General features: G+C 37.4%; 1 protein-coding gene across 3 annotated transcripts in view; it reads right to left on the reverse strand.

The window, feature by feature from the left end:
• Positions 1-220: 220 nt before the first annotated feature.
• Positions 221-13,516, reverse strand: part of LOC136877429 (sodium-coupled monocarboxylate transporter 2) — a 426,077-nt gene continuing 412,781 nt past the window's right edge. For all 3 annotated transcript variants that reach the window (XM_067151480.2, XM_067151461.2, XM_067151471.2), the window contains one exon: positions 221-1,584. In XM_067151480.2, coding sequence (XP_067007581.1) covers positions 1,343-1,584 — 242 coding nt within the window. In that variant the 3' untranslated portion in view covers positions 221-1,342. The remainder of the gene's footprint in view (positions 1,585-13,516) is intronic.

Genomic DNA, 13,516 nt, shown 5'->3' on the forward strand with positions numbered 1-13,516 from the left:
ATTGAGCAAAGTTAGTAGCTGACACTGTACCCCCTGAGAACTTCGCTTTTATACAGTGAAGAACAAATACATAATTGCAATTTAAAATGATATTACATGTACCAAAACTCTGAACCATATTTTTCAAAACTAGTTTGAAGAAGAAGAAAAAAAAAAGTATATTGAACTAAGTATTTGGAGGTGTAAATTATCAGCAGGATATGGAATATCAACATTTTCCATAACACACATTTTTATTTAAAATTTTCTTTTTTACATGTCCCGTGTTTTGATTACGGTACTTTGATATAGCAATCCTACGTAAACAACATATGCTATATGGAAAATGTGGTCTATAATGCACCACAATCTCAATTTTTAGATGTTCTATCACATTAGTATGCAACAACTCCCTTCTTTAGCTGAAGACCCCTCATTTACTTCCAATGTTATTAGGATTGTGAGCTATAATACATACACCTCTATATCAACTGACTCTTAAATTTGTTCATAGCAGAGCCTGTTTATTTCTCAAAATCCTTTGTGAACAGCATTGGAATTGAGATTTTAAAATATATAAATATCTGTACATAACTGTTACATATACTTCTAATGCTCAAACACTTTCAGAAAAATATAGAAAATATAATACTGTAATTCCTTTTTGAAGTCCACATTAATATAATGTAGAAACCAACAACAGTGTGGGCTATATGGAAACAGTTCTTTTACAGTTACAGCAGTGAAGTAGTTCTCATTACAGAGACAGACAGAATATCTTGAATTATTTATTAGCAGCTTAAGTTCTCATCCTCTTAGTGACACTGTACCCCCTGAGAACTTCGTTTTTATATAGTGAAGAACAAATTCATCACTGCAATTTAAAATGATAGCATATTAAGTTTACATGTACCAAAAACTCTGAACCCTGTTTTTAAAAACAAGTTTGAAGAAAAAAATGTTCGTAACTGATAAGGATGTTCAATATTCCATGGATACACTGTGTCACCGAGGAGGAGGTATTATATACACCATACTAATTGACTGAACTGTCATGAAAAGACAGAATATATCAAACAGTTTCAATCAATAATTGAGCTTGAATTTATTTTCCAACTTCTAACTACCTTGTTCCAGCTTTACTTGTTGAACAGTAGTTACCTCGGTGTAAGATTCTAACAAATGTTTGTCTCGTCACCAACCACACTTTGTGGGAAGAATGGCATAGGCTGTGTCTGAAGATAACTATTTACAACAACATATTTACAACATCATTCTTCCACATAGAAAAATTGGCAGCATTCTCCAATTTCAAAGGAACTTGGCAATTAACAGCTAAGTACTGTTTCAAGGTTCTTCTCTGTCATACCAGAGATTTACCATTCTTGACTGGTTGTGAATTATCATTCTCTCTGCTAACATCAGCCTCTATTGTAGTTGAAGTGATAGTAGTAGTGGTAGTATTGTTCAATGGAGTAATGTTTTTATCAGGACTTGAGAGTTTGTCTGCTGTATATTTCCTAGGAGGGCCAGGAAACCAATTGCTGATCTTCAAAGCTAAAGGATGAATTAACTTCTCATCATATGCATCTTCAGGTGTAGTACCTGTAAACACAGAAAAATAGCAATGTTTGAATCCTTATACAGGATGGACTGTTACTGTAATATAACAGAGATTTTCACACCCAGCATCACAATGAGTATAGAAATTTTCCAGACTTGTAAGCAATGGTCCAATAGAGTACAAGCTTCCAAAGTTTTACCAGAGAATGGGACTTTATAGGAAGAGGAGTTAGGGATTGGAATAAGTTACCAAGGGAGCTGTTCAATAAATTTCCAATTTATTTGAAATCATTCAAGAAAAGACTAGGAAAACTACAGATAGGGAATCTGCCACCCGGACGACTGCCCTAAATGCAGATCAGTAGTGATTGATACATGCAGCATTTTCAAGAATTTGCTGTTTGAAGTAGTGAACTAAGTGACCTCTGGAGAGAGTTGAAAATGAAAGGTGCAGTCTTCAGATAAATGCTGGGAGCTACGCACCCATTTGAAAGATGGCCAACAAACTTGGAAAAAAATTTCTATATTCATTGTTACTGTAATAATTCAACCAGTTTTAGGGTAAATGGTAGACCTACTCACAATAAGTAAGTCCTATTAATAAGCATTTCTATAAATAGTTTCCTTTAAGAGTCACCTTATATATTAAGAAGAAGAAGAAGAAGTGGAGAAAACAGGAGGTGGTGGTGGCATTGAAGTGATTTTACATTCTATTCATCGTGTTCAATGAAACAAAGCCTGTGACACTACAGCCCTTGTGGGCTTTGGTCTACCAAGTGACCACAGCTCAGCCCACAGGCTGAAGCAGTGTCAGCATGACAAATCATCTTTATCATTATTCTTGGCTTCCTAGACAGGGATCACAATCTTACTATCAGATAGATCTTCAGTTTTTCTCACATTGGCTGAATGGACCCTGAATCAGCAATCAGCCCTCAAATCCAGGTAAAATATTTGTTGAACTTCATCGGAAAAAATTCTACCCTTCATAACTTCAGTATCAAACACATGTTTACCTGGCAAGTTAATGCCTTCTGTTTCCAGTACTTCCTTCTCTCTACACATAGCAAATTACACTTGACACTTTTTATATTACCTTCCAAACCCTATGATGCTATAGCCCTGAAATACCTTCGCCCAAAGCCTATGCGAGGACAGTTAAGGAGTTATCTGATGGTGAGATGGCAGCCTTGGTGTAGAAAGACAAAAATAACTTCTCAGAGGATTTGTCATGCTTTGTATGAATGCTTCTTGTGATGTCGCTACTTCGAGCAGGCAGGCACCTCCCCCCCAACCCCCAAGTAATGAATATAAAGAAAAAAATAAGTACCGTAATCTGAATTATTGTAATGAATCATGCGCGAAAGCATCGCCTAATTTCCCGTGTAGGTGAGGGGAGTGGGGTTGAAGTGGTGTGAAGTTCGTGTCAGTGATAACTGACAATTTGATTTTTCTGAACACCAGAAGCTCCCGCTCCTGCCCGGCTATATGCGCGTGCGCGGGCAACTGAACTACACCAGTCGCCGCCAGAAGCCAGCACAAAAACCGGGCACCAGGGGTGTGATGAAGAGTTCAGTAGCAATCATTGGTGGTTGTTTACATTTGTTCGACATCTGTTGTACTGAAGTATGGTGCTGTTTTAAGTGTTAATGTTTACGTACTTTATCAGTATACTGAAGTTGTCTGTAAGTGAATGACAATCATAATGAGGAGGCAAGCTTCCATTCAAAACTTTTTCACAAAAAAAAAAAAGCAAGTGTCAATAAGCCTGTTGGCGATAGTCCTGAAGTCGGTAGTGTTACGAATGGACAAAGTGCAAATGGGCATGACGGTGACAATGCTGAAGTTGGCTGCATTGATAGAACTGCTTCTTGTGATGTCGCTTCTTCAAGCTCAATTAATGTAGTTCCGGTTATGGAGGATAGTAGGCCTAACCAAGTAAGGAAAAATATCTATGATATTGGAAACTATTGTCAAAACAATTCTGTTCAGTCTTTCACAAACAAACAAAAATTTATGTTAGAAAATGTTTGGAAACCTTAGCCTGGATACAAATTTCCCTCCATTACTAGTTCAAATCATACTATGTCTTTTCAAATGAAGTGGCTAGAAGAATTTACATTGTTAGCATATTCACAGGAAAAAATCCGGATCTTTTTGCAAGTACTGCGTGTTATTTTCCCGTACCGAAAATGTAGGGAAAGGAGATCACCAAGTAGCAGGGGCGTTGGTTACTCAGGCTTTTACCAATCTTAAAAAAGCCAGGGAAATGTTTAGCAAGCATTAAAACTTATCCTATCATAAGATGTGTGTTTTGATCGCTGAAAATAAAAAAAGGTATAGTTAAGAAAAAGGCTGAAAGTGTTATCAATCAAGTAAATGCCCAAAGAAGACTGGATATTGATAATAATAGAAAATGGCTAATCCCTATAATACAAACAATACGACTTTGCGGGAGGCAGCAAATTGCTCTAAGGGGTCATCGTGACTGGACGAATAAGCCTCGAAGAACCGGACCAAAATTATGGGAATTTGCGATCGTTGTTGGGATACCGAGCCAGCAGTGCAGATAATAAAGACCAATTAACGACCAGTGGTGGGAAGACGATGTACACAAGTTCTTTCATTCAAAATGAACTTATTAACACATTTGGTCACTTAATTCAATAAAAAATTGTAGAAAATGTCAGAAAGTCTGTTTTTAATTCTGTTTTAGCAGGTGAGACCACTGACATCAACCAAATCAAACAGTTTTCTCGAACACAATATTCGAGACCTTGTCAACATTAGGGCTTGACCTAAACAAAATGAAAGGCCAAGGGTACGATGGTGCTGCCACGATGAGCGGGCAATTCAGAGGAGTACAAGCTTCCATTAGAGAAAAGGTACCATTGGCTCTGTATATACATTGTTCTTCACACACTCTAAATTTATGTTCGTCAGATGTGAGAAAATACGCCCCAGGGGCTCTGAACTTTGGAGCGTGGGTTGGCGACCACGGGGCCCTTAGCTGAGTCCTGGCATTGCTTCCACTTACTTGTGCCAGGCTCCTCACTTTCACCTGTCCTATCCGACCTCTCTTGGTCAACTCTTGTTCTTTTCCGACCCCGACGCTATTAGGTTTGCGAGGGCTAGGGAGTCTTTCATTTTCACGCCCTTCGTGGCCCTTGTCTTCCTTTGGCCGATATCTTCATTTTTCGAAGTGTCGGATCCCTTCCATATTTTCCCTCTGATTAGTGTTATATAGAGGATGGTTGCCTAGTTGTACTTCCTCATAAAACAATAATCACCACCACCACCACCTGTGAGAAAATATCTTCTCTAAGAAACTGTATGGGTGTCATAAAAGAAGCCTGTGGATTCTTTCATATGTCAGCCAAAAGAACCAAAATATTGAAATCAATGATTTCTGAATGTTGTCCAGAACAAAAGAAAAAGAAACCTTTTTCACTGTGTGAAACCCGATGGGTAGAAAGGCACGACTCAGTAATTTTATTTAAAGACATTTTGGAGCCTATTTTTCTCTCCCTTTGCAAACAGAAGAGGAATTAAGTGATTCAGCATCTAAAGGCGGCTACACACGTTACGGTATAACTGTGCGATTTAACTGCAACGATGAACTGTGCAATAAAACTGAAAGCCCTATAGCGTCCACACGGTACAGATAACTGCTTGAAATAATAACATTAAGTTATTTATTAGACCACCTAATCAATACAAAATCGTCTTGGATGATTTACATAAATTTGTTAGCTAATAGTGGTACATGTTTCGCCTTCCCTGAAGGCATCATCAGCCATAGTCTTAACCTTAAATTAAAAATAAGCGTCTAAATAACATGTAGTAATGAAATGAATTTTAAAATCTTGAAGAGATTTGAAGTGAAATAACATTAAAAATAACAATGATGGTTTGAAAATACAATGTGATGAGATACAATAGTGGAAGTATTAACAAAATTAATATTAGAAGGCTGCTAAAATAAGTACAATGGATAAAACAACAGATTGTTATACAACAAGTAGTAAGATTGCATAAAAGTAAAGTTGATAGTCTGGCGGTTATAATTAGACGATGGCGAAAAATCTTATATAATCAAAGTAAAGAAGAGAGAATAAAAGTCAAAGTTAGTCGAGAGATCCGAAGTTAATCATGATCTTGAAGATAAAAGACGAAAGTCAGATGCATATGGTGAAGTTGTAGAACACTTTTTTGTTGAGGATATGAAGTTGGTGAATAGAAGTTGAAGAACAGTTTCAAATAGGATCACTATGGACCATCTCAGAATTTGAAGTGATGTTCAAATGTTGTAAATTGTGAGTTTGTAGATATTCTAGTTGAAGAAGCATATAGAAGTGGAATCTGTAAATGGAACACGCGCAGTAATACACTCTCTTCCTTCCCCCCCACCAATAGCAGCCCCCCTCCAATAGTTACGTCAACGCAAACAGATCCCCCTCCAGCACAAAACTTCAGTTATAACACACGTAGCAAGAAGTCTACTGTTGCAAATACTTCTAACTCATAATATTACAAGCTATCTTTGTCACCGTCAAATGGTAAGTGCATACGATTCTACTTCAATATTTTTCAAATATCTTTTCACACAATTAACCCTACTTTTCTTGCTTCCATTTACAGATTCCACTTCTATATGCTTCTTCAACTAGAATATCTACAAACTCACAATTTACAACATTTGAACATCACTTCAAATTTTGAGATGGTCCATAGTGATCCTATTTGAAACTGTTCTTCAACTTCTATTCACCAACTTCATATCCTCAACAAAAAAGTGTTCTACAACTTCACCATATGCTTCTGACTTTCGTCTTTTATCTTCAAGATCATGATTAACTTTGGATCTCTCGACTAACTTTGACTTTTATTCTCTCTTCTTTACTTTGATTATATAAGATTTTTCGCCATCGTCTAATTATAACCGCCAGACTATCAACTTTACTTTTATGCAATCTTACTACTTGTTGTATAACAATCTGTTGTTTTATCCATTGTACTTATTTTAGCAGCCTTCTAATGTTAATTTTGTTAATACTTCCACTATTGTATCTCATCACATTGTATTTTCAAACCATCATTGTTATTTTTAATGTTATTTCACTTCAAATCTCTTCAAGATTTTAAAATTCATTTCATTACTACATGTTATTTAGACGCTTATTTTTAATTTAAGGTTAAGACTATGGCTGATGATGCCTTCAGGGAAGGCGAAACATGTACCACTATTAGCTAACAAATTTATGTAAATCATCCAAGACGATTTTGTATTGATTAGGTGGTTTAATAAATAACTTAATGTTATTATTTCAATCAAATATCATCAATACGGACCAAAAATGATATTTATTACAGATAACTGCGTCGATCGACAGTACTCATCACCTCATCAGACATTTATCAAAGCAACATGTCATTGACGGACGATGATGACGTACTAGCGGTGTTGGGCTTATGTGTGTGTATAATGAAAAAGCAAAAGAAGACACGCAGCGTGTGGTGTAAAGATTGGCTACTACAGAGAAAGCAATATTCACACGTAAATTTATTAAATGAGTTATGCTTCGTACCACAGAATAACAGCACGTTTGTCCTGTTCGGTCAGGTTCCATGGCTAAATGGTTAGCGTGATGGCTTTTGGTCAGAGGGGTACCGGGTTCAATTCCAGGCAGGGCATAACATTGGAAGTACAACTGTCACATGGAAATTTACAGTATATTGCAGAATTTCCTTTAAGCATCTTATATTTCGGGGAAAAGACTCCAAGATAGCTGCAGATAATATATTCCAGTTATCAGTTTCGCACAGTTATACAGTAACGTGTGTAGCCGCCTTAACGTTGATTTTACGAGAAAATTCTTCTTAGCGTTACATGTAGTATGTGTTGTTCATATAAGAAGTCCGATTGATGAAAGTACCACAAACGTGGAGTGTATATCTCGTCAGTGCCTGACCCCGTTATTTTAGATTGTTTAACTTTTTTTAACTCCTTTTTGTAAGAACTCTTAAGATTATTAATCTTTTTTACAACTACGTCTCTGTTGGCTTTGCAGTCAATTAATTTATATTTTTCAATCAACTTACTGTAGGCGGCGTCTTTTCTGTTCCGATTGTGATAATCTTTAGACTTCGTCTGCCAGAGACAAGATTCATTTCTATAGCATTCAATGAAAGCTTCTAAATGCTCACGATATCCGCTTTGGTCTTCCTGAGACATGTTGTGATATCTTAACGAGTGACTCACTTGAACTGAGCAATCGGCAGCCACCACGGTCCACACATTGCGATAAAACTGTGTAAACGCAATCGACACAGTTTTATTGTTTAGAAAAATGAACTTGCTCCGATGAACTGTGCAAGCAGAAATAACTGCAACGATTTACCATCCACACGTGAGATAAATCTCCGCAGTTCGGTTGGTGCAGTTAAATCGCACAGTTATACAGTAACGTGTGTAGCCACCTTAAGGCTCACACACTAAGTAGTGCTATTAGTCAATTTGCATTTCTTGTTAATCTTTTTGTTTTGAGCCAGATGCTATTAACCACACAACTCATCTGAGCAGTTTCAAAACAAAAATATAGATCTTCCACAGGCCTTGACTAACATCACGAGTGTCTTTCACTTTCTGTCGAAGGAGGGGGCAAATGCTGATGACTCATTTAAAGCCTTGTATAATCAAGTAAAGTCATTCGCTGCCAAACTTGACATTAAAGAAGAGATTCCAAGAATTTGCTGCCTTCAAACAGCATGTAGCAATGTTCCTTACACCACAGAAGAAGAATACTATCGAGTAGCTGTTTATGTGCCATACCTGAACGATTTTTATAACTCACTAAAACAACGCTTTGAATCTCACAAGGAAACAGTTGCATCCTTACAAAACATCCTTCCACAATTGTGTATCATAACAGATTTCGGTTCACTGGAGGCTGCTTTTAGTTTTTACGAAGAAGATCTGTCACTCACATAAAGAGATTGTGCAAAGCGAGTTTATGTTGTGGAAAGAAAAGTGGAGTCAGGAAAATCCTTCAGATCTTCCAAAACCGGCTGTATGTTCTCTAGAAAAATGTGACAAGACTTTCTTCCCCAACATTTATACCCTTCTCAAATTACTCGTAGTTCTTCCTGTTTCTGTCGTAACCGTAGAAGGAACTTTCTCTAGCCTAAGAAGACTGAAGACTTACTTAAGGAACAGCACATCTGAAAGTAGGCTTAACAGGCTTGCTTTACTCTCTATCCACAGAGACATTATAGTTAGTGACGAAGAAGTTATAAGTTTGCAAGTATACCAAGAAACCTGGACTTTGTTTTGTAACCATTGATGTATGTATGTATGTATGTGTGTATGTATGAATCAGCCCAAATCAATGTTTCTTTTTTTCCTTTCTAAAGTGTTTGAAATCATCTGACCTCTTAAATTTACTTAACCTAACCTTACATTAATATCTTGACCCCCCCCCCCCCCAATGAATTTTATATTCGCCACTGGTGTCAAGTGTAATTTGTTATGTGTAGAGAGAAGGAACTGGTAACAGAAGGCATGATGATGATGAAGCCCACCAGGCATTTATTGTAGCTCATCATTATATGAATTTAAGAATAAAAGTGGGAAAACTTGGTAAGGATATTAAATTTATTAGACAATGTATAGCATATGATTTGACTCCAAATTTCTTATGTATGAGTTAAGTATGACAATATTTTGTTTAATATTTAGATCGCCAAGTTTTTTTCACATTTTCTAAATCAGCTGATGATGGTGACATAATAGAGCACCGAAACATGTACTGTAATAAATAATGTTGTAAATATCATCCAACAACATTGTATTAGTATTGAAAAGGTGGAACCTGATAGACTTTAATTAATTGTGATCTCAGTTCAATACGGACAAATAAGATGAAGTTCCTTACGTTTAAAGAAGGCATTAACTTGCCAGGTAAGCATGCGTTTGATAATGAAGTTATGAAAAGTAGATCTTTTTTCTCATGTTCAACAAATATTTTACCTGGATTTGAGGGCTGGTTCAGCATCCAATCAGCCAATGTGAGAAAAACTGATGATGATGATGCTTCTTGTTTAAAGGGGCCTAACATCTAGGTCATCGGCCCCTAATGGAACAAAATGAGACGAAATGTAATGACAATTTAAAAGTCCAAAATCATCCACTGACCATAATTTAAAACGTGATGAAGAATGCTTGGTTGAATATGAATTTAAGACAATCAGTGGATCTGACTCACAATGTCCCACCTTCCCAGAAACTAGCTTAAAACAATAGTATTACTGACCAAGGGAATGCTTCTAAAGCACATTCTTGAAACTATGATGCTTGATGTCCAAAGGGGGCCAAATCCAGGTTAGTGGCCACTTACAATGCTACTTATCACTAGTAAAGTAGAACCATGGTATTTGTCACGCTGCAGTACTAATCAAAAGTAGCATAGACTCACGGTGTTCCACACATTATAGTACTACAGTAAAACCTCTATTATCCGTCCCTCGATTAACCGGTCTGCGCATTATCTGATGCCAAAAAAATCTTGATATTTTAGGAGCAATGTACAGTTGCTCCAAAACTGAATGAGCATACTCTTGATGTCAATAATAATAATAATAATAATAATAATAATAATAATGTTATTGGTTTTACGTCCCATTAACCACTTTGATGGTTTTCAGAGACTCTGAGGTGCCAAAATTTTGTCTCGCACAAGTTCTTTTACGTGCCAGTAAATCTACCGACTCGAGGCTGACGTATTTGAGCACCTTCAAATACCACCAGACTGAGCTAGGATCAAACCTGCCAAGATGGGGTCACAAGGCCATCGCCGCAACCGTCTGAGCCACTCAGCCTGGCTCTTGACATCAAGATATCTTGATACAGTATTCTGTTTTGGAGCGACTGTACATTGACTCTCCAACTCCTGAGTCCACGATCATAATGTACAGTAACTACTGTAAGTACAGTACACGTGCATAGTGTGGTTTTCAGCAGGTTCTCGACGTCCAGTTTTTAATGTCAGATAATGCTCTCGGTTTATGGATTACGGGAGGTTCATGTACCTGGCCCAGCCTTATGCCTAGTTTCAGAAGGGTTACGAATCGCTTTGAGGGGTCATCAAACCTGTACGTCGGTTCCATCTTTACGTAACGTGGTACTGACCACTTTTCTCGCTTTTCTTCAGAATCACCGTCTTCGTTTCTGTAATCCCATTTAAAAAATGCTTGGCGAGGATCTTGTAGTCCCTTATAACCCATTCTTTTCCTAGATGTTTTACAGTCCCCACAGACTGATAGATCTCTGTGTATTAATCGAGTGTAACGATGTCAGACCACTTACGAAGAAACTTTTCTACAGCACCAAAAACCTTGTCTGCGTGTAAAAAATAATGTTTTATGACAGAAACGATGACAACGATCATGGAAATGTTAGTGGGTGCTTTGGTTTGTAGCCATAAACTAGAGCATGGATCATATGCATGTTCTTGTTTTGGCCTCCACATCCGTCTGCGAACAGCCTGATACAGGTGATCGATTTATCAAAATGTACCTCATCTAAAAACGAAGTAACACCTGATGACACCTTGTTTAGCCCTCTTTCAGCCTCAGTCTCATTTCATATATATAATTTCGGATTCTGAATACTGACATCGGTAACACACAGTGCGTAAAATTATATTTGGAGCAAATAGAACGCTTCGCCAATTGATAATTTAGGAAGCGGTTGTAGCTATCATGAAAAAAAAGAGGACATTGTGTCAGCAGGTCGTTCCCTCATAAGTTTGTGAAAAGCCTGTGAGCAAATTTTATGTGCTCCCACATCAGCTTAGTAAACGGTTCTTTTTATCACTATCTTTTTCATATTTAATCTGAAAGAGCATTCGAGCATCCGTGGATGGTATCCCAAACCCAATGTTAAACTGTGTATGGAAAATGTTCTGGAAGAATCACTTTTTTACTTTCAGGTCCGTGGAAACACTCTCCTACAGGTAAGTAGCTCTCCATGGTGATCGAAAGTAAACGGGCATGCAAGCAATACCACAATGTCAAGTACGATATAAAAATAGCAGGAAAAGCCAACAAAAGAGCGGGATAAATACAGGCTGGGAAACATTATCGTGAACTTAATATGTTTTGAACCGCTCGCCGTGGTGCACATAATACGATTTGTTCCGAATCATGTTTTTCAGCACTGAATTCCTATGGGAAAGAATACGAAATAACACGATCTAACTCAACAGCATTAAAGAGCATATCATAATCGGTGGGAAACTGCAAAAAAACATATTCTGACCTCGACTGCATTTAATACATTTTGAAACGATGCTCCTCAATTTATATGTATTTTGTACGATTTAATTTTGTTAAACTAGTTAGACATGAAGGTACATTTAAGGAACAACCTTTTAAAAGTGCAATCTTTGATGCACAACCAGTTCTCCTCTCCACGAGTTGTTGTAGCATGTGGCAGTACAGTTGGTATAAATGTGGCTATGTTAACAAGAAACCTTCACTATTTGTTAATCCAGTCGATTATTGTTTCAAAGAAGAGCCTTCCTATAATCAATGTAATACTTGTGAAAACGACAGCACTGTAAGATGTGCATGGTGCACACAGTATCTGTGCCTTGTCCACTTTGTTGTAAACAGTCACTATTGCACTAATTATGAGTAACAAGAACTCGGGCCTGAATTTTTCAAACCTTATTGGCATCGTTGTTCAAACATCATCCTTTGTACACTTGTTTCATGTGCTGTTTTCATATTTACGTTTTGCACATCTGATCGGGAAGTTAAAGAGAACGCGCTAACTGTACGCTGCCTGGCTGCTGGCGCAGCTTGACACAACCCGGTTGGCTCACGTCCGCTGCTTCGCTCCTCCCTACCTGTCCACCACACCCCGATACTCCCGCGGCACTTCTAATTTTACGACTATTTATTTGTTCTATTTTGGCATTTAAACTTGTGCTGGGAACATGCACTTTTCACCTTAGCATTCTACTGCCTCCCACAAATATTCCTACCAAATTTCAACCGAATCCGAGTGAAACACATGTATGTGTTCCCTTGTAAGTAACTTTATGTTGTGTAAAATTATTTTACTTTTAACTGTTACGAAAGAAGAGGGATGCTATTTAAATTCAACAGTCACAAACTTTATTATGCATTCCATTGTTGACGAATAATGTACTGTAATGTGCCCTATCCCAGCCCACGGAGCGTAGAGTACAGTATGCTGTTCATTTCTACTTCAGAATGATACCTACAACTTATTTGGTAGCGTGTAACATCTCCGAGTACCATATGTAGATCTTTCATATCGTTCTCTGTGAAGGTTAAATATTTTCACCTCAGGCTACTGCATCGTAAATATTTCACAATGCACAGGAATCGGAAACCAGCCTAGCGGTCCATCATAGTCAACCTCTGCTATTAGTAGACAGGTAGGCTACATTCTGTACTGTAGTGCAAAGTAAATGTGAGAGTAAATGATAAAGTTGAACATTTATTTTCTGTTCTAACAGCCGAGAAATGTTGTGATCAAAATCTGCAGTAAAAAGAAAACATGTAGTTTTAACCACACAAAATAAAGTTAATATAATCGAACGGTTAAAGAAAGGTGAACTAGTCTCAAGCATCAGAGTTCAGTGTGGGTGTGACAACAGTGTGGGACCTAATGAAAAATAAAGACAATGTGTTACAGTTTGCGGCAAGTTCTGACAGTTCGCATGGACTCACTAAAAGAAATTATGATAATTCTTGTTGTTTAAAGGGGCCTAACATCTAAGGTCATCGGCCCTCACTAAAAGAAACAAAAAACAATGAAAGCATCATCTTTAAAAGAATTGGATGCTGCATTATTCATGTGGTTTTAGCAAAAGAGAGGTCCTATGATAACAAGGCAGGCACAAATTTTTCATGAAAAGATGGGGCTCTCGAGGTCCTCACC

Source organism: Anabrus simplex, chromosome 1 (genome assembly GCF_040414725.1).
Source record: "Anabrus simplex isolate iqAnaSimp1 chromosome 1, ASM4041472v1, whole genome shotgun sequence".
Classification (NCBI taxonomy): domain Eukaryota; kingdom Metazoa; phylum Arthropoda; class Insecta; order Orthoptera; family Tettigoniidae; genus Anabrus; species Anabrus simplex.